The 20,084-nt window shown below is 43.6% G+C and overlaps 1 protein-coding gene across 10 annotated transcripts in view; it reads right to left on the minus strand.

Moving 5' to 3' along the window:
• The window catches only part of cacna1db (calcium channel, voltage-dependent, L type, alpha 1D subunit, b), a 122,782-nt gene that overhangs the window by 23,874 nt on the left and 78,824 nt on the right, over window positions 1–20,084 (minus strand). For 9 of the 10 annotated variants that reach the window (XM_067412953.1, XM_067412947.1, XM_067412952.1 and 6 more), the window contains 14 exons: window positions 19,406–19,513; window positions 19,267–19,319; window positions 18,699–18,845; window positions 18,191–18,392; window positions 16,503–16,661; window positions 14,586–14,696; window positions 14,401–14,478; window positions 12,805–12,888; window positions 9,066–9,194; window positions 4,051–4,116; window positions 3,875–3,966; window positions 2,600–2,759; window positions 1,785–1,912; window positions 1,448–1,544 (listed from right to left, as the gene is read on the minus strand). In XM_067412953.1, the coding sequence (XP_067269054.1) occupies window positions 1,448–1,544; window positions 1,785–1,912; window positions 2,600–2,759; window positions 3,875–3,966; window positions 4,051–4,116; window positions 9,066–9,194; window positions 12,805–12,888; window positions 14,401–14,478; window positions 14,586–14,696; window positions 16,503–16,661; window positions 18,191–18,392; window positions 18,699–18,845; window positions 19,267–19,319; window positions 19,406–19,513 (1,614 nt within the window). The remainder of the gene's footprint in view (window positions 1–1,447; window positions 1,545–1,784; window positions 1,913–2,599; window positions 2,760–3,874; window positions 3,967–4,050; window positions 4,117–9,065; window positions 9,195–12,804; window positions 12,889–14,400; window positions 14,479–14,585; window positions 14,697–16,502; window positions 16,662–18,190; window positions 18,393–18,698; window positions 18,846–19,266; window positions 19,320–19,405; window positions 19,514–20,084) is intronic. The other variant, XM_067412951.1, reaches the window with a different exon arrangement.

Raw genomic sequence — 20,084 nt, forward strand, 5'->3', positions numbered from 1 at the left:
AGGGACGTTACAGTCTGTGGGTATAATGTGTGTGATGTGTGTTTGTATTTACACTTCCTGTTAACAGTATTATATAGTATCCCACCAAGATTTCTGTCACGAACGCCGGTGAAGATTCCAGAGATCTCACTCACCTGAATATTAGTGTTTGATTCAGACTTCATTTCACAAGTATCCACATTCTGGGACTGATTGCTGCACACCTGATCCTCATCACAGACTATTTAAACCTCGGTTGTTTAGTCCCTCATTGCGAAGTCTTGTTTGCCCTGGATGCATTTCTGAGTGTGCTTTCCCTGTGAATGTTTTATGCCTTGCCTCTGCTATTGCTGTTCTCTCCTACTTGTAAACTGAAACTCTCTTTTTTTTAAATCGCACATGGATCCCAACTAGCCTCGTTACAATTTCACAGGACTTTTTTCTGAAAAGAGTTTGCAAACATTTACAGCAAAAATTACAGCGATTGCAAACAACTGCAACTTTTTAAATGTTTTGAATGATTATTTTATGTTTTTCAATTGAACAATTATATTGTTTATTGCTGTAATATGGTTTGTAAAATATTTTTTACAATTACCCGTACGCAACAAACTGAGATGCTCTGTGTATTCTGACAGCTTTCTATCAGAACCAGCATTAACTTCTGGAGCAGTTTGAGCTCCAGTAGCTCGTCTGTTTGATCGGACCCCACGGGCCAGCCTTCGCTCCCCACGTGCATCACTGAGCCTTGGCCGCCCATGACCCTGTGGCCGGTTCTCCACTGTTCCTTCCTTGGAGCACTTTTGATAGATACTGACCACTGCAGACCGGGAACAGCCCACAAGAGCTGCAGTTTTGGAGATGCTCTGACCCAGTCGTCTAGCCGTCACAATCTGGCCAAACTCGCTCAAATCCTTACGCTTGTCCATTTCTCCTGCTTCACACACATCAACTCTGAGGACTAAATGTTCACTTGCTGCCTAATATATCCCACCCACTAACAGGAGCCGTGATGAAGAGATCATCAGTGTTATTCACCGGTCATAATGTTATGCCTGATCGGTGAATTCACACCAAAATACATTACATTCAGTATTGTATAGTAGTTTAATGGTATCAGTATAGAAAGTTTCATTTCGTTCCCACACACTTAAATGTAAACAATTATTTAGGGCTCAGATTTATGTATTTTCATTAACTAATATTGCTCCCACACCCACCCCCCAAGGTAAACATCCATTTTATTTAAAATAATAATAATAATAACAACTCAGAAATAAGACCAAAAAAAAACAAGCTCTCAGGAAAAAAAGTGGAATTGATTGATTTTGCGTTATATATTGCAATTGCAAAATCTTGGAGGGACTGCTTAAACATACCTCTGGAAAGCAAGTCTTGATCAGAATTTCAAATTGTAAAATGTGTGTATCTTTATATTGTGTGTGAGTGTGTTTTATGTGCTTTATACCTTGCAAGCCACTCTATGAGGACACAGCTTTCCAAAGCCCAGAGGTGGCTGAATCCTGCGCAGCAGCGTCACCACATCTAAGTGTTTGATACGACCCCTGACGACACACACACACACACAGACACAGACACAGACACACACACACACACACACACACACACACACACACACACACACACACAGACACACAGACACACACACACACACACACACACACACACACACACACACACACACACACACACACACACACACACACACACACACACACATTGTATTCACAGTAAAAGGAAACATACAGAGTGAACTAGAAGCACAACATCGTTTGCATATATACTTGGCCTCTGGATCATATTCCGACCAGATCCTCTTGAATTCATCTAAATGATGCGGTCCAAGAATCGACCAATCACGCGTCAGGTAGTCAAAGTTGTCCATGATGACAGCGACAAACAAATTAATGATCTGGGGGATTGGAGAACGGTGATAAAACTGAGCAAAATCATTTGTCAAATAACAAAATAAAAATATATTAGAGAGTAAGAAAACAGTTATATTAAACTGTATAACCAAGAGATATTAAAAAGAAAAGAACAACAACACATGTTATTAGAATCTGAATATGCTTAAAGAAGGATCTATTATGCCTTGATTATGTGTTCTGGCTCTACTAGAGCGGTTTTTTCTGCTTGAATGTTGATTATTCCTCATATTCTCCATTGTTGCGGCTCCTCTCTTCCCAGTCTGTCAGTAACTCTGTCAGTAAGTCTGTCAGTCTGTCAGTTTAGTTCCTGTCTCTATGAAGCCCCTCCTTCTGAAGCACACTGTGTTCTGATTGGTTGACTGGAGCAGTTTGTTGTGATTGGTGTTTGGGAAATGCCCCGCCCCTTACCATAACCAGTTTCAACACACGACTAGCTAACTCAACCAGGCTCCGCCCCTTTATTCTGCGCATTAATTATTGTGTTTGTTCCTGAAGAAACTCAAGACTACAGTGGAGTTCAGAAACACGGACACTGATGGAGAGAAGAACTCAAACGCCAACATCACACACTAAAGACGGATGGAGAAAGCATCACAGGTCCTCTTTAAAAATAGTAATTATGACATTTTCTGAAGTACTGACAAAATATTAAACACATTTAGCGGTACCAGAAAAGCACAGAGCATGTAGAAGCTGATGAAGTAGAGGATGGCGAAGGAGCTGCCGCAGGTTTTCTCCTCTCCAGGGTTATAGTCGGACTCAGAGTCGCACTGTTTGCCAGGAAGACAGGCCAACATGATCTGCTGCCACGCCTCACCTGTCGCACATCTGACATACGGCCAGAGAACACACACTGACACACTGTCCTGTACTTTCACCATGTCAATTACTACAGTTAATGGCACATTCATTCCAGACCAGCCAGTTTAACGAAGCCATTAAAGGGACAGTTCACCCAAAAATGAAAATGTGATGTTGATCTGCTGACCCCCAGTGCATCCAACATGGAGGTGTGTTTGTTTCGTCAGTAGAACACAAATGAAGATTTTTAACTTAAACTTTACAATTCTGTGAGAAACAACAGTATTTATATTATTTTTTTACCTTATATCCAGACGAATCTCATCTAGTGTTCCCATTCGTCATTACTTCCATCTGGTAAGGTCAAACTGGCGCGATCATAGATATATATTCCTCATTAGTCCCTGCGCAGATCTGAATGAGGCATCTACATAATATATATATCTCTGATGATCACACCAGTTTGACCTTACCAGACGGAAGTAATGACGAATGGGAACACTAGATGAGATTCGTCTGGATATGAGGTAAAACAATTATTTTTCACAGAAACCGATCGGTTTGTGTCTTAAGACATCAATGTGTCGTCACGAGCAGCAGGGTTTGTGTGCATGTTGTCTAAGCATGTTTTTTTGAGTTGTTACCCATTCACATGCATTATGAATGGCAGACAGCAACGGTTGAGTTAAAAATCTTCATTTGTGTTCTACTGAAGAAACAAACACACCTATATGTTGGATGAACTGGGGGTCAGCAGATCAACATCACACTCATTTTTGGGTCAACTAACCCTTTAACTTGCATAGTATTTTACTTCTACTATGGAAGTAAATCGGTGACGTAAACTGCCTGGTTACCAACGTTCTGTAAAATATCATGTGTTCAACGGAACAAAGAAATTCATACAGGTTTGGAACGACATGAGGGTGAGTAAATTATGAAAAAATATTCATTTTTGGGTGAACTAAACCATTTTGATAAACGCTTATCCTTATTGAAAACATCAATTCGCCTTCACATGTTATACTAGATAAAGTCCTACGATTTTACTTATTTTCCACTGCTTTGATAAAGAAAGTGAACAGATTTTGCAATGCCAGTAAGACTCACTAAATCACACAATAATCCCATGATGAACACACCTGAACAGCAAGAGCACAGATTGTGGAAATGTCTGGAAATTATTGTTACGGTTAATGCTGGTTCCATCCACCATAGCGACCTTCCCGAACACCTAAAAGAGTAAAACCATCACATTATCATAATTCACAAGAGTGTTACTGCACCCCCCCCCCCCCCCCCCCCACAGATGATTTACCTGCATCCCGATGACAGCATAGATGAAGAACAGCATGGCAATGAGCAGAGCGACGTACGGAAGAGCCTAAGAGACACAGAGAGGAAATGACATCGGCCTGTCTTCATGACTGAAAAACGATACACTTACACTGCTAGTAATTACAATATTACAGTTTAATATGTTTTTATTAATCTGCAATCAAAGATACTTTTCATATGGACTAGATAGGTAACAATTAGTCTTAGATGTGAGGGACAAACAATCCGTACAAATAATCCAGTGTCTGTAATCGTTCCCTATCCCCTATATAGTGCACTGTCTGATCGTTCTCTATCCCCTATATAGTGCACTGTCTGATCGTTCCCTATCCCCTATATAGTGCACTGTCTGATCGTTCTCTATCCCCTATATAGTGCACTGTCTGATCGTTCCCTATCCCCTATATAGTGCACTGTCTGATCGTTCTCTATCCCCTATATAGTGCACTGTCTGATCGTTCCCTATCCCCTATATAGTGCACTGTCTGATCGTTCTCTATCCCCTATATAGTGCACTGTCTGATCGTTCTCTATCCCCTATATAGTGCACTGTCTGATCGTTCGCTATCCCCTATAGAGTGCACTGTCTGATCGTTCCCTATCCCCTATAAAGTGCACTGTCTGATCGTTCCCTATCCCCTATATAGTGCACTGTCTGACCGTTCCCTATCCCCTATATAGTGCACTGTCTGATCGTTCTCCATCCCCTATATAGAGAACTGTCTGATCGTTCCCTATCCCCTATATAGTGCACTGTCTGATCGTTCCCTATCCCCTATATAGAGCACTGTCTGATCATTCCCTATCTCCTATATAGAGCAATGTCTGATGGCTCCCTATCCCCTATATAGTGCACTGTCTGATCGCTCCCTATCCCCTATATAGAGCAATGTCTGATGACTCCCTATCCCCTATATAGAGCACTGTCTGATCGTTCCCTATCCCCTATATAGTGCACTGTCTGATCGTTCCCCATCCCCTATATAGAGCACTGTCTGACCGTTCCCTGTCCCCTATATAGAGCACTGTCTGATCGTTCCCTATCCCCTATATAGAGCACTGTCTGATCGTTCTCTATCCCCTATATAGAGCACTGTCTGACCGTTCCCTATCCCCTATATAGTGCACTGTCTGATCGTTCTCTATCCCCTATATAGTGCACTGTCTGATCGTTCTCTATCCCCTATATAGAGCACTGTCTGATCGTTCTCTATGCCCTATATAGAGCACTGTCTGATCGTTCTCTATCCCCTATATAGAGCACTGTCTGATCGTTCTCTATCCCCTATATAGAGCACTGTCTGACCGTTCCCTATCCCCTATATAGTGCACTGTCTGATCGTTCCCCATCCCCTATAGAGTGCACTGTCTGATCGTTCCCTATCCCCTATATAGTGCACTGCCTGACCGTTCCCTATCCCCTATATAGTGCACTGTCTGATCGTTCTCCATCCCCTATATAGAGAACTGTCTGATCGTTCCCTATCCCCTATATAGTGCACTGTCTGATCGTTCCCTATCCCCTATATAGAGCACTGTCTGATCGTTCCCTATCCCCTATATAGAGCAATGTCTGATGGCTCCCTATCCCCTATATAGTGCACTGTCTGATCGTTCCCTATCCCCTAAATAGAGCAATGTCTGATGGCTCCCTATCCCCTATATAGAGCACTGTCTGATCGTTCCCTATCCCCTATATAGAGCAATGTCTGATGGCTCCCTATCCCCTATATAGTGCACTGTCTGATCGTTCCCTATCCCCAATATAGAGCAATGTCTGATGGCTCCCTATCCCCTATATAGTGCACTGTCTGATCGTTCCCTATCCCCTATATAGAGCAAAGTCTGATGGCTCCCTATCCCCTATATAGTGCACTGTCTGATCGTTCCCTATCCCCTATATAGAGCAATGTCCGATGGCTCCCTATCCCCTATATAGAGCACTATCTGATCGTTCCCTATCCTCTACATAGTGCACAGTCTGATCGTTCCATATCCTCTGTATAGTGCACAGTCTGATCGTTCCCTATCCCCTATATAGTTCACTGTCTGATCGTTCCCTATCCCCTATATAGAGCACTGTCTGATCGTTCCCTATCCCCTATATAGTGCACTGTCTGATCGTTCCCTATCCCCTATATAGTGCACTGTCTGATCGTTCGCTATCCCCTATAGAGTGCACTGTCTGATCGTTCCCTATCCCCTATATAGTGCACTGTCTGATCGTTCCCTATCCCCTATATAGTGCAGTGTCTGACCGTTCCCTATCCCCTATATAGTGCACTGTCTGATCGTTTTCCATCCCCTATATAGAGAACTGTCTGATCTTTCCCTATCCCCTATATAGTGCACTGTCTGATCGTTCCCTATCCCCTATATAGAGCACTGTCTGATCGTTCCCAATCCCCTATATAGAGCAATGTCTGATGGCTCCCTATCCCCTATATAGTGCACTGTCTGATCGCTCCCTATCCCCTATATAGAGCAATGTCTGATGGCTCCCTATCCCCTATATAGAGCACTGTCTGATCGTTCCCTATCCCCTATATAGTGCACTGTCTGATCGTTCTCTACCCCTATATAGTGCACTGTCTGATCATTCTCTATCCCCTATATAGTGCACTGTCTGATCGTTCCCCATCCCCTATATAGTGCACTGTCTGATCGTTCCCCATCCCCTATATAGAGCACTGTCTGATCGTTCCCTATCCCCTATAAAGAGCACTGTCTGATCGTTCCCTATCCCCTATATAGTGCACTGTCTGATCGTTCGCTATCCCCTATAGAGTGCACTGTCTGATCATTCCCTATCCCCTATATAGTGCACTGCCTGACCGTTCCCTATCCCCTATATAGTGCACTGTCTGATCGTTCTCCATCCCCTATATAGAGAACTGTCTGATCGTTCCCTATCCCCTATATAGTGCACTGTCTGATCGTTCCCTATCCCCTATATAGAGCACTGTCTGATCGTTCCCTATCCCCTATATAGAGCAATGTCTGAGGGCTCCCTATCCCCTATATAGTGCACTGTCTGATCGTTCCCTATCCCCTAAATAGAGCAATGTCTGATGGCTCCCTATCCCCTATATAGAGCACTGTCTGATCGTTCCCTATCCCCTATATAGAGCAATGTCTGATGGCTCCCTATCCCCTATATAGTGCACTGTCTGATCGTTCCCTATCCCCAATATAGAGCAATGTCTGATGGCTCCCTATCCCCTATATAGTGCACTGTCTGATCGTTCCCTATCCCCTATATAGAGCAAAGTCTGATGGCTCCCTATCCCCTATATAGTGCACTGTCTGATCGTTCCCTATCCCCTATATAGAGCAATGTCCGATGGCTCCCTATCCCCTATATAGAGCACTGTCTGATCGTTCCCTATCCCCTATATAGTGCACTGTCTGATCGTTCTCTATCCCCTATATAGTGCACTGTCTGATCGTTCTCTATCCCCTATATAGAGCACTGTCTGATCGTTCTCTATGCCCTATATAGAGCACTGTCTGATCGTTCTCTATCCCCTATATAGAGCACTGTCTGATCGTTCTCTATCCCCTATATAGAGCACTGTCTGACCGTTCCCTATCCCCTATATAGTGCACTGTCTGATCGTTCCCCATCCCCTATATAGTGCACTGTCTGATCGTTCCCCATCCCCTATATAGAGCACTGTCTGACCGTTCCCTGTCCCCTATATAGAGCACTGTCTGATCGTTCCCTATGCCCTATATAGAGCACTGTCTGATCGTTCTCTATCCCCTATATAGAGCACTGTCTGACCGTTCCCTATCCCCTATATAGTGCACTGTCTGATCGTTCTCTATCCCCTATATAGTGCACTGTCTGATCGTTCTCTATCCCCTATATAGAGCACTGTCTGATCGTTCTCTATCCCCTATATAGAGCACTGTCTGACCGTTCCCTATCCCCTATATAGTGCACTGTCTGATCGTTCTCTATTCCCTATATAGTGCACTGTCTGATCGTTCTCTATTCCCTATATAGAGCACTGTCTGACCGTTCCCTATCCCCTATATAGTGCACTGTCTGATCGTTCCCTATCCCCTATATAGTGCACTGTCTGATCGTTCTCTATTCCCTATATAGTGCACTGTCTGATCGTTCCCTATCCCCAATATAGTGCACTGTCTGATCGTTCCCTATCCCCTATATAGTGCACTGTCTGATCGTTCCCTATCCCCTATATAGTGTTGAGAAGCTGAAGTGCAGTGATGTCATCAAAATAATGTATCCATATGGGCAGAAGTGAAAGAAAGTTTATGTCTTCTAAATGTGAATTTTGTCATTGTTTTGGAGCACACTAGCTTATACTGTAGATAACATTAAGTCTAAATAAACATTGATTGATTATTTTAAATAATCCCCTAAATTATGCATCTGATAGGGTAACTCCAACAAATGCATATGCAATAAGGTCAGCTGCATGTCTTTCATAAATCCTGTAGTTTTTTAATGCCAGAAGAGGGTTTGCGCTGGCAAAAGCTGTTAGTAAATCTGGCCCTTAATATAAGTCCTTTTACATCTCACGTAAATGTGATTTAAAGGTGCAGTGTGTAGTATTTATGAGGATCTATTGACAGAAATGCAATATAATATACATAACTATGTTTTCAGTGGTGTATAAAAGACCTTACATAATGTACCGTTGTTTTTATTACCTTAGAATGAGCCATTTCTATCTACACACTCTGACAGTGAAATCACTGCCATGTTTCTACAGTAGCCCTAAAGGGACAAACTGCTCTAAAGAGTGCTAGCTATTTTCTGCTGTCTCAGACGAGATCTTTGTCCTATGTCAGCCACCGTAGCTTCTCTAAGTGCTTCGAAAGGAAGGGGTGAGCGATGGGCAGTTGCAATTCCCAACCTCACCACTCGATGTTGCTAAAATTGACACACTACACCTTTAAGGATGTTTAAACATTTGTACTGGAAAACAAGACAAAATCATGTTTTGCAGTGCAGTGTACCTGAAATGACTTGATGAAGGTCCACAAGAGCGTTCGGATGCCCTCTCCTCTGCTCAACAGCTTCACTAAGCGCATAACACGGAACAGGCGGAAGAAGGTGATTGAGATCCGTGCGCTGTCCTCCGTGTTCTGAGAAAAACACCTCATGTTAATGAGTTATAAAGTGCCTCCACTCTTTACTTCAATGTGTCTCTGTCACACATCACGCAGTGTGTGGAGTGAGTGTGAACAGGACCGTGACCTTGAGTGTTCTGCATCATTCACTGCTGAGTTTCATGCAGAGTTTGTTCATGCACTGCAGGCTTTGCATTCTCAAACAGCAAACGCTTCAAGGCCCCATACACATGACACACATCTTCTGTCAAGGCAACACACAGGGCATCTTACCCCTGACTATACTGCAGCTCCTGTGTGCTTTAACAAATCAAAGCGCTCGTATTAAATCTCACATTCAGATGTGAAACTCATGCCTGAATTATTGAGCTTTCTCATGATCAAGTACAGTTCTGTCATGACAACTCTCGGAGTCTGTGGCAAGGTCATGGATATGATCATGTTAATATGTTTGGACGACAGGATTGATCTGCTATACTAAGATATTATTGCTGCTGCTGAATTGCTGCTGCTGTATTGCTGCTGTTATTGCAGCTGCTGCTATTATTGCTGCTGCTGTTACTGTTTTTGCTGCTGCTGTTATTACTGCTGCTGCTGATGTTACTGTTTTTGCTGCTGCTGTATTGCTGCTGTTATTGCAGCTGCTGCTATTATTGCTGCTGCTGTTACTGCTGTTATTGCTGCTGCTGCTGTTACTGTTTTTGCTGCTGCTGTTATTGCTGCTGCTATTATTGCTGCTACTGCTGTTACTGCTGTTATTGCTGCTGCTGTTATTGTTGCTGCTGCTATTGCTGCTGCTGTTTTTGCTGCTGCTGTTATTGCTGCTGCTGTTATTGCTGCTGCTGCTGCTGTTATTGCTGCTGCTGCTGTTATTGCTGCTGCTGCTGCTGTTATTGCTGCTGCTGTTACTGCTGTTATTGCTGCTGCTATTATTGCTGCTACTGCTGTTACTGCTGTTATTGCTGCTGCTGTTATTGTTGCTGCTGTTATTGCTGCTGCTGTTACTGCTGCTGCTGTTATTGCTGCTGCTGTTATTGCTGCTGCTGCTGTTATTGCTGCTGCTGCTGCTGCTGTTATTGCTGCCACTGCTGTTATTGCTGCTGCTGTTATTACTGCTGCTGTTATTGCTGCTGCTGTTGTTATTGCTGCTACTGCTGTTATTGCTGCTGCTGTTATTGCTGCTGCTGTTTTTGCTGCTGCTGTTATTGCTGCTACTGCTGTTACTGCTGTTTTTGCTGCTGCTGTTATTGCCATTGCTGTTACTGCTGTTGTTGCTGCTGCTGTTATTGCTGCTGCTGTTATTGCTGCTGCTATTATTGCTGCTGCTGTATTGCTACTGTTATTGCTGCTGCTGCTATTATTGCTGCTGCTGTTACTGTTTTTGCTGCTGCTGTTATTGCTGCTGCTGTTACTGTTATTGCTGCTGCTGTATTGCTGCTGTTATTGCTGCTGCTGTTACTGCTGTTGTTGCTGCTGCTGTTATTGCTGCTGCTATTACTGATGTTATTGCTGCTGCTGTTTTTGCTGCTGCTGTTACTGCTGTTATTGCTGCTGCTGTTATTGCTGTTATTGCTGCTGCTGTTACTGCTGTTGTTGCTGCTGTTATTGCTGCTGCTGTTACTACTGTGATTGCTGCTGCTGTTACTGCTGTTGTTGCTGCTGCTGTTATTGCTGCTGCTGTTACTGCTGTTATTGCTGCTGCTGTTATTGCTGCTGCTGTTACTGCTGTTATTGCTGCTGCTGTTACTGCTGTTATTGCTGCTGCTGTTACTGCTGTTGTTGCTGCTGCTGTTATTGCTGCTGCTATTACTGATGTTATTGCTGCTGCTGTTACTGCTGTTATTGCTGCTGCTGTTATTGCTGCTGCTATTATTGCTGCTACTGCTGTTACTGCTGTTATTGCTGCTGCTGCTGTTATTGTTGCTGCTGTTATTGCTGCTGCTGTTTTTGCTGCTGCTGCTGTTACTGCTGTTATTGCTGCTGCTGTTACTACTGTTATTGCTGCTGCTGTTACTGCTGTTGTTGCTGCTGCTGTTATTGCTGCTGCTGTTACTGCTGTTACTGCTGTTATTCCTGCTGCTGTTACTGCTGTTATTGCTGCTGCTGTTATTGCTGCTGCTGTTACTGCTGTTGTTGCTGCTGCTGTTACTGCTGTTATTGCTGCTGCTGCTGTTATTGCTGCTGCTGTTATTGCTGCTGCTGTTACTGCTGTTATTGCTGCTGCTGTTACTGCTGTTGTTGCTGCTGCTGTTATTGCTGCTGCTGTTGCTGCTGTTATTGCTGCTGCTGTTACTGTTTTTGCTGCTGCTGTTATTGCTGCTGCTATTATTGCTGCTACTGCTGTTATTGTTGCTGCTGTTATTGCTGCTGCTGTTTTTGCTGCTGCTGTTACTGATGTTATTGCTGCTGCTGTTATTGCTGTTATTGCTGCTGCTGTTACTGCTGTTATTGCTGCTGCTGTTACTGCTGTTATTGCTGCTGCTGTTACTGCTGTTGTTGCTGCTGCTGTTATTGCTGTTATTGCTGCTGCTGTTACTGCTGTTATTGCTGCTGCTGTTACTGCTGTTGTTGCTGCTGCTGTTATTGCTGCTGCTGTTACTGTTGTTATTGCTGCTGCTGTTACTGCTGTTACTGCTGTTATTGCTGCTGCTGTTACTGCTGTTGTTGCTGCTGCTGTTATTGCTGCTGCTATTACTGCTGTTATTGCTGCTGCTGTCACTACTGTTATTGCTGCTGCTGTTACTGTTGTTATTGCTGCTGCTGTTACTGCTGTTATTGCTGCTGCTGTTATTGCTGCTGCTGTTACTGCTGTTGTTATTGCTGCTGCTGTTATTGCTGCTGCTGTTATTGCTGCTGCTGTTATTGCTGCTGCTGTTATTGCTGCTGCTGTTACTGCTGTTATTGCTGCTGCTGTTACTGCTGTTGTTGCTGCTGCTGTTATTGCTGCTGCTGTTACTGCTGTTATTGCTGCTGCTGTTACTGCTGTTATTGCTGCTGCTGTTACTGCTGTTACTGCTGTTATTGCTGCTGCTGTTGTTATTGCTGCTGCTGTTATTGCTGCTGCTGTTCCTGCTGTTGTTGCTGCTGCTGTTATTGCTGCTGCTGTTACTGCTGTTATTGCTGCTGCTGTTATTTCTGCTGCTGCTGCTGCTGCTGTTATTGCTGCTGCTGTTAGTGCTGTTGATATTGGCTAATGATAAAACAGGAACCAATCAGTGCCTGATGAGTGAATGATGTGATTGAAAGCAGATTGATTTAAGGATCAGACTGCACCATCTAGAGTTTCATGACAGAACTTTGTATTTGTGTTTCCTTTTGAACTCATTCGGCCCTCAATGGGAAAACTTAAAAAATTTAAAACACATAAAAACAGTGTAAAAATGATATGATCAATATGTCATGGCAATATGTTTTTCCATTACTTTAATGATTTATCCAAACTAACAACTTCTTATAAGTTACTGTATACAAAAATGAGTTGAACATTTAAGCATCTTTGGCACACTAAACAGATCAAATAATATGAGTACATCCTGATATCAGTAGTAAGATGGGAAAACACCAGAACAGAAACAGACAGAGACAAGAGAACACAGCGCTGGGCCTGGATCACGTGTTTACTTACATTGATCTCTGTGATCGCAATGTCAACGATGCTACCAACAACAATTAAGGCATCAAATGTGTTCCATGCATCGGCAAAATAGTGCTGCGGACACCCAGCGAAACAGAGAGATGGGAGAGGAAAAGAGTTTGATTGACAAAGGAACAGAAAGAGGGAAGAAAAAGACAGAAGAAAAATCACAGTTATGATGCTGCAGCCGCACACAGAAAGAGCAAAACACTGTTTCTGTGTCTCATTCCACTCCCTACATCCTCATAATGGCAATCAGAGTATAGTGAACACTAATTCAAGTCCCATGCTAGTGGACTTGAGCCACTCAACATTGGGACACTGCTGGGCTTGTTACATTTATCACACGTCTTTATCATACCACAACTGTAAAAAGTCATGAAATGCCATCATGTCTTCATCCTCCATTTCTATGATGACATTTCCTGTTCGTGACTATATTATGAAACCAATGTTCGCATTTATTGTGACATTTTCAGAGACTCCCTAACCAGTGGACTGAAACTAGGGAGCGGATTGAGACACATCCTACAACAACAACATCAGCTAGGCATTTTGGGTATTTATTAAATACTGTAAACAAAGTGCATTTAAAAGTGGTATTTTTTCTAGCAATTACATTTTTCTGCATTACAATAATGAGAATTTTGGGGGTTAAATTGTCATGAAAATAATGCCACAATGCAAAAAAAAAAAAACTTAAAGCTCCTATAAGTCTTCAATGAGTGTGTTTACATGCAAACCATTAAACTGACAACGCAAGTAAACCGCGTTTACATGACTTTATTAATAAACCGGGTTATTTCCTTTTACTGACATCAAAAATAATAATGTCCGTATCTGAGTTTTTCGTGAGTCAGCGGGAGATTTACAGCTCATATTATCTCTCATCAGTTCCAGATGCAGCGTTTAGACTGAACCTCTTCTACTTCTGCTGACTGAGATGAGAACACATCTTTACAATGCTCTGGGTCTTACAAGAGTCTGCGTTTGTGATATATGTCCTTATTTCATGTAAAACGCTCGCTCTGTCTGGATGCGTTTAAATCTGCTCTAAGTTTGTGTTTTTGTCAGCTATCACACATGCGCACTTCAATAAGCCGACAGAAAGCAGGTTAATGCGTTTACATGACGCGCAAAATCAGGGTAAGAGGCAAAAAACTCCCTGTGTCGACCGGTTTATGCTTAGGCCGTTTATGAGCTTACTCCGATAAAAGAAAATGGGTTACCGCGTTTACACAACCATGTTCATTGTCGGCCTATTAAGCATAATCAGCTTAAAAACGTGCATGTAAACGCACCCATTGATAGGATGATTTGGGGGACAAATATGGCATATTATTGACAGGTAATTGTCCCATGTTATTTATTAGTGAGCACAAATATTTATCTGCATAATAACATTCAATGTCTTCTGACCTGGCATATTTTAATTATTATTTGGCCATGTCTTAATTTCTGGTTAAAGCATGTTCTATAAACACAGAACACTGATGGACGATTGACCAACTAAGCATACACAAATGCCAACTAGCAGAGGAACTGAGAGTGAGGGTCAGACAGGCGAGAGGAGAGACGGGCGTCTACCTGACTCAGAACGATGTCTACTACGCTGCCAATCACCACCAGTGCATCAAACCCATTCCAGGGATCCACACAATAACCCTAATCAGACAGACACCAGCGGGGAGGACAGGAGAGCAGAAGGGTTAAACATCACGGGACAGGGGCACAAGCGCTCTGCTTTACACTGAGACTACAGAAAGACGTACCTTGGGTTTGAAGGCAACCAGTTTGAGAATCATTTCAACTGCGAAGACCCCCGTGAACACCATGTTCAAAGCGTCCATCGCATAATTGAAAAGACGTGACTGGCCGTGATGCTGTGTATAATACATAGAAAATTCAGAATGATCATCATTTTATGTGGATTACAATGCAAGCCTTAAAACTGAGCCTCCAGAATTCAAAACAGACAATATACACCGATCAGGCATAACATTATAACAGGTGAAGTGAATAACACTGATGATCTCTTCATCACGGCTCCTGTTAGTGGGTGGGATATATTAGGCAGCAAGTGAACATTTAGTCCTCAGAGTTGATGTGTGTGAAGCAGGAGAAATGGGCAAGCGTAAGGATTTGAGCGAGTTTGGCCAGATTGTGACGGCTAGACGACTGGGTCAGAGCATCTCCAAAACTGCAGCTCTTGTGGGCTGTTCCCGGTCTGCAGTGGTCAGTATCTATCAAAAGTGCTCCAAGGAAGGACCAGTGGAGAACCGGCCACAGGGTCATGGGCGGCCAAGGCTCATTGATGCACGTGGGGAGCGAAGGCTGGCCTGTGGGGTCCGATCAAACAGACGAGCTACTGGAGCTCAAACTGCTCCAGAAGTTAATGCTGGTTCTGATAGAAAGCTGTCAGAATACACAGAGCAGCTCAGTTTGTTGCGTATGGGGCGGCATAGCCGCAGACCAGTCAGGGTGCCCATGCTGACCCCTGACCCCGCCGAAAGCACCAACAGGGGCACGTGAGCATCAGAACTGGACCACGGAGCAATGGAAGAAGGTGGCCTGGTCTGAGGAATCACGTGTTCTTCTACATCACGTGGATGGCCGGGTGTGTGTGTGTGTGGCTTACCTGGGGAACTCATGGCCCCAGGATGCACTATGGGAAGAAGGCGAGCCGGCGGAGGCAGTGTGATGCTTTGGCCAATGTTCTGCTGGGAAACCTTGGGTCCTCCATCCATGTGGATGTTACTTTGACGCGCTCCACCTACCTAAGCATTGCTGAGACCATCTTCAGCCTTTCATGGAAACGGTATTCTGGTGGCTGTGGCTCTTCCAGCAGGATAATGCTCCTGACACAAAGCACAAATGCTTCAGGAATGGTTTGAGGAGCACAACAACCAGTTTGAGGCGTCGACTCGGCCTCCAGATTCCCCAGATCTCAATCCAATCGAGCATCTGTGGGATGAGCCGAACAAACAAGTCCGATCCATGGAGGCCCCACCTCACAACTTACAGGACTTAAAGGATCTGCTGCTAATATCTTGGTGCCAGATACCACAGCACACCTTCAGGGGTCTAGTGGAGTCCATCAGAGACGGGTTAGGGCTGTTTCGGCAGCAAAAGGGGAAGCAACACAATATTAAGAAGGTGGTCGTTCCCTAACTGGCAAAAGTCAACCTTGCACTATTATTACTAATAGCTGTTTCCGACCAGCTGTTTTTATGTGAATTTGTGATCATTCATAAAGACTTCCTTCATTTCATTATTGGGTGAATTATTTTTTTTGAATGCAGGATTCAATGACACATATTTCACTTGTCTCCACCTACTGGTGTAATGATGTAACTGATACAATCTTTATTTGAACCCTCAAGTTTCTTTCTAAAGGTGATTTGCTCTATTATTATCATCACTTACGTAGACATCAGTGTTTATATCTGAACAATAAACTTTCATCCAGTTCTTCTGTGATAATCTGAAGTCTTGAAAAGACTGTGAAGCTTTGTGAAGCTGTTTTATATACATGACAACGGCTCTCTCTGGATTAAAACACAGATCTGAATGTTCGCTGTGATTTAAAGTGATCCAAGTATTTAAAAAAAGCGATTGTAAAACACTGTAGTGTAAGGACATCTGTTCCATATTCTCTGAAGGGGTTTGTGTCTCAGTGCTGTTCTCACCTGAACCGCCAGACACAGCGTGTTGAGGACGATGAGCACAAACATGACATACTCAAAGCCGGTGGAGTTCACCACATACCAGAACTTATACTGGTAGGGGTTTTTCGGGATGTATCTCCTCAGTGGACGGGCTTTCAGAGCGTACTCCACACACTGGCGCTGTCAAGACACACACACACAATCAGACTCACAGCCTCATCTGTCATTCATATCCACACTGGAGAGGGTTGCCAAGTCTGCGTGACAAAACTAGCCCAATAACCCAATCCCAAATCGAAAATCACAATAGTAGTAATCATAAACACAGTCTGTTTTCATAAAGAAACTCAATATTTCATAAAATACACTATATTGCCAAAAGCTTTGTGACGCCTACCTTCACATGCTCATGAGCTTTAATGCCATCCCATTGTTAATCTGTGGGGTTTAATATGCAGTCGGCCCACCCTGTGCAGCTCTAACAGCTTCAGCTCTTCTGGGAAGGCTTTCCTCAAGGTTTAGGAGTGTGTTTATGGGGATTTTTGCCCATTCTTCTAGAAGCTCATTTGTGAGGTCAGGCACTGATGTTGGACGAGAAGGCCTGGCTCTCAGTCTCCGCTCTAATTCATCCCAAAGCTGTTCTATCGGGATGAGCTCAGGACTCTGTGCAGGCCAGTCAAGTTCCTCCACACCAAACTCCTCATCCATGTCTTTATGGACCGACACTTTGTGCACTGGAGCGCAGTCATGCTGGGACAAGAAGGGGCCGTCCCCGAAATGTTCCCACAAATTTTGGAGCGTGAAATTGTCCAAAATGTCTTGGTATGCTGAAGCATTCAGAGTTCCTTTTACTGGAACTAATGGGCCAAGCCCAACCCCTGAAAACCAACCCCACCCCATAATCCCCCCTCCACATAACTTTACACTCAGCACAATGCAGTCAGGCAAGTCCCGTTCTCCTGGTGACCGCCAAACCCAGTCTCTGGCGGCTGCTTTACTCCACTGCATCCCACGCTTTGCATTGCTCTTGGTGATGTAAGGCTTGGATGAGCTGCTCGGCCATGGAAACCCATTCCATGAAGCTCTCTCTGCTGTTCTTGAGCTCATCTGAAGGCTACAGAAGTTTGGATGTCTGTAGCTACTGGCTCTGCAGAAAGTTGGCGACTTCTAGCACTGTGACCCTCAGCATGCGCTGACCCCGCTCTGGGATTTAACACTTCGTGGCTGAGTTGCTGTTGTTCTCAATCGCTTCCTCTTTGTTATAATCCCACTAACAGTTGAGCGTGGAACATTTAGTAGTGAGGAAATGTCAGGAATGGACTTATTGCACAGGTGTCAGCCTATCACGGCCCCACGCTTGAGTTCACTGAGCTCCTGAGAGCGACCCATTCTTTCACTAATGTGTGTAGAGGCGTCTGCAGGCCTAGAGCTTGAGTTATACACCTGTGGCCATGAAGGGACTGAACACCTGAACTCAGGGATCTGGAGGGGCGTCCCAATACTTTTGGCAATATAGTGTAACATCTAGCAAAAGTTGTATCATTGTTAGAATGTAAAATGTGTAAAATCTCTCATCACAAACATTTAAGTCAAATAAACCTTTAATATCAACCCATGGCAACAGATTAAAAATAGCCCAATTCTGAGGAAAAACGCTGACTCGGCAACCCTAACACTGGATCACAGTAGTGCTGTGTGGACTTTCAGACCTGGTTCTTGTCCAGCTCACAGTTCTTGTATTCCTTCTCGCCCTGCTCCTGAAATGTGACGATGACAAAACCTACAAAAATGTTCATCATGAAGAAAGCGATGATGATGATGTAGATGATGAAGAAGATGGAGATCTCCACGCGGTAGTTGTAAATGGGGCCAATGTTTTCCTTGCTTGAGTCGATGGCCTTGTACAGCAGCCTGCAGGAGACAGAATATCTCAATGCCCTTCGTTACTGGCATGTTTTGGCATCACACACTGTAGTTTATTCTGGTTTTGCCTTAGAACCCAGACTGTCATCAAAACCGCCCAAAAGTCCTTCCAATGAATCACTGAAAGCGTTATTTGACAATGAACACATCAGAGTGTGTGTGTGTGTGTGTGTGTGTGTGTGTGTGTGTGTGTGTGTGTGTGTGTGTGTGTGTGTGTGTGTGTGTGTGTGTGTGTGTGTGTGTGTGTGTGTGTGTGTGTGTGTGTCTGCGTGCGTGCGTGCGTGTGTGTCTTACGCTGGCCAGCCTTCAAACGTAGAGACGGTGAAGAGGGCCATCATAGCCATCAGCACATTATCAAAGTTAAAGTCACTGTTGTACCAGATCCTCTCACGCATTTGCGGCAGTGCCGTCTCACCGATACTGTACACAATATACGTTCCCCTGGAAAGACAAAAAGATGATGGATCTGATTCACACAATCAATCTATCAATCAAGTTTATTTATATAGCGCTTTTACAATGACGATTGTTTCAAAGCAGCTTGACAGTGTCAAACAGGACAATATTGCAGTATAATTTGATTTGGCTAGTTTGATTTGGATAGTTTATAGAATTAAATATGGCCAAATAAATACTTTTTATTTGTATATTAAGTTGAATAACTTGAATCATAATTGTAGTCTCCCCAACTGAGCAAGCCAAGGCCGACCAAAGGAACCAAAACTCAATAAACCTTTGGAGAAACCAGACTCAGTCTGAGTACCAGTTCTCCTCTGGCCTATTATTAAACAGTGTACACACACACACATACACACACACAAATGCGCACACACACATACACACACACGCTTCATTCACTCACTTGCATTCCTCTGGACTGGACTTTGCATCATCGCTACAGCGGTAGAACTTCCCCTGAGGACAAATATTTTCATCACGTAATGCAGAAAATATGCAAAATATGAAATCTTGCTCTGATGTGAAAGTATTTGCTGGGGCACCTTGAATAACTGCACACCGATGCAGGCGAACATGAACTGAAGAAGTGTGGTGACGATCATTATGTTCCCAATCGTCCTGATGGCCACAAACACACACTGAACCACATGCTACATCCACAGAGAGAGAGAGAGAGAGAGAGAGAGAGAGAGAGAGAGAGAGAGAGAGAGAGAGAGAGAGAGAGAGAGAGAGAGAGAGAGAGAGAGAGAGAGAGAGATGTTATGTTTTGTTTATTTATGCATTTTACAATTAAAATAGCTTGCAAAAACACGTCCATGTGTTACGATAGGGGGCGCTAAGACATATTTCCTATGCAACCTGTCCTCCAAAAAAATATGACTCTACAGGTCGTCCTTCAAGCACCTTTATTTACGTTTTAAATATAAAAAACGTCGAAAAAATACTGACAGTGTCCTGTTACGTGACGTCATGAAATGATGTATGACTGTCGTTACTAATCAAAATGCGTGTTCATTTTAACGCAATGTGTTGAATTTTTACCACCATTTGTCATATTTCCATTTAGCAAAAATATTGTTTTTAATTTACAACTACACCCACCCCATTCCTAAACCTACCCAGTGATTAATAGTGCATACACACTTCATGAGCACGTGTTCTCTGGGATTGAACTCACGATCGTATGATCACATGTTGTTGTATAGTGCAATGCTTTACCAA

The sequence above is a fragment of the Pseudorasbora parva genome, chromosome 13 (genome assembly GCF_024679245.1).
Source record: "Pseudorasbora parva isolate DD20220531a chromosome 13, ASM2467924v1, whole genome shotgun sequence".
NCBI lineage: Eukaryota > Metazoa > Chordata > Actinopteri > Cypriniformes > Gobionidae > Pseudorasbora > Pseudorasbora parva.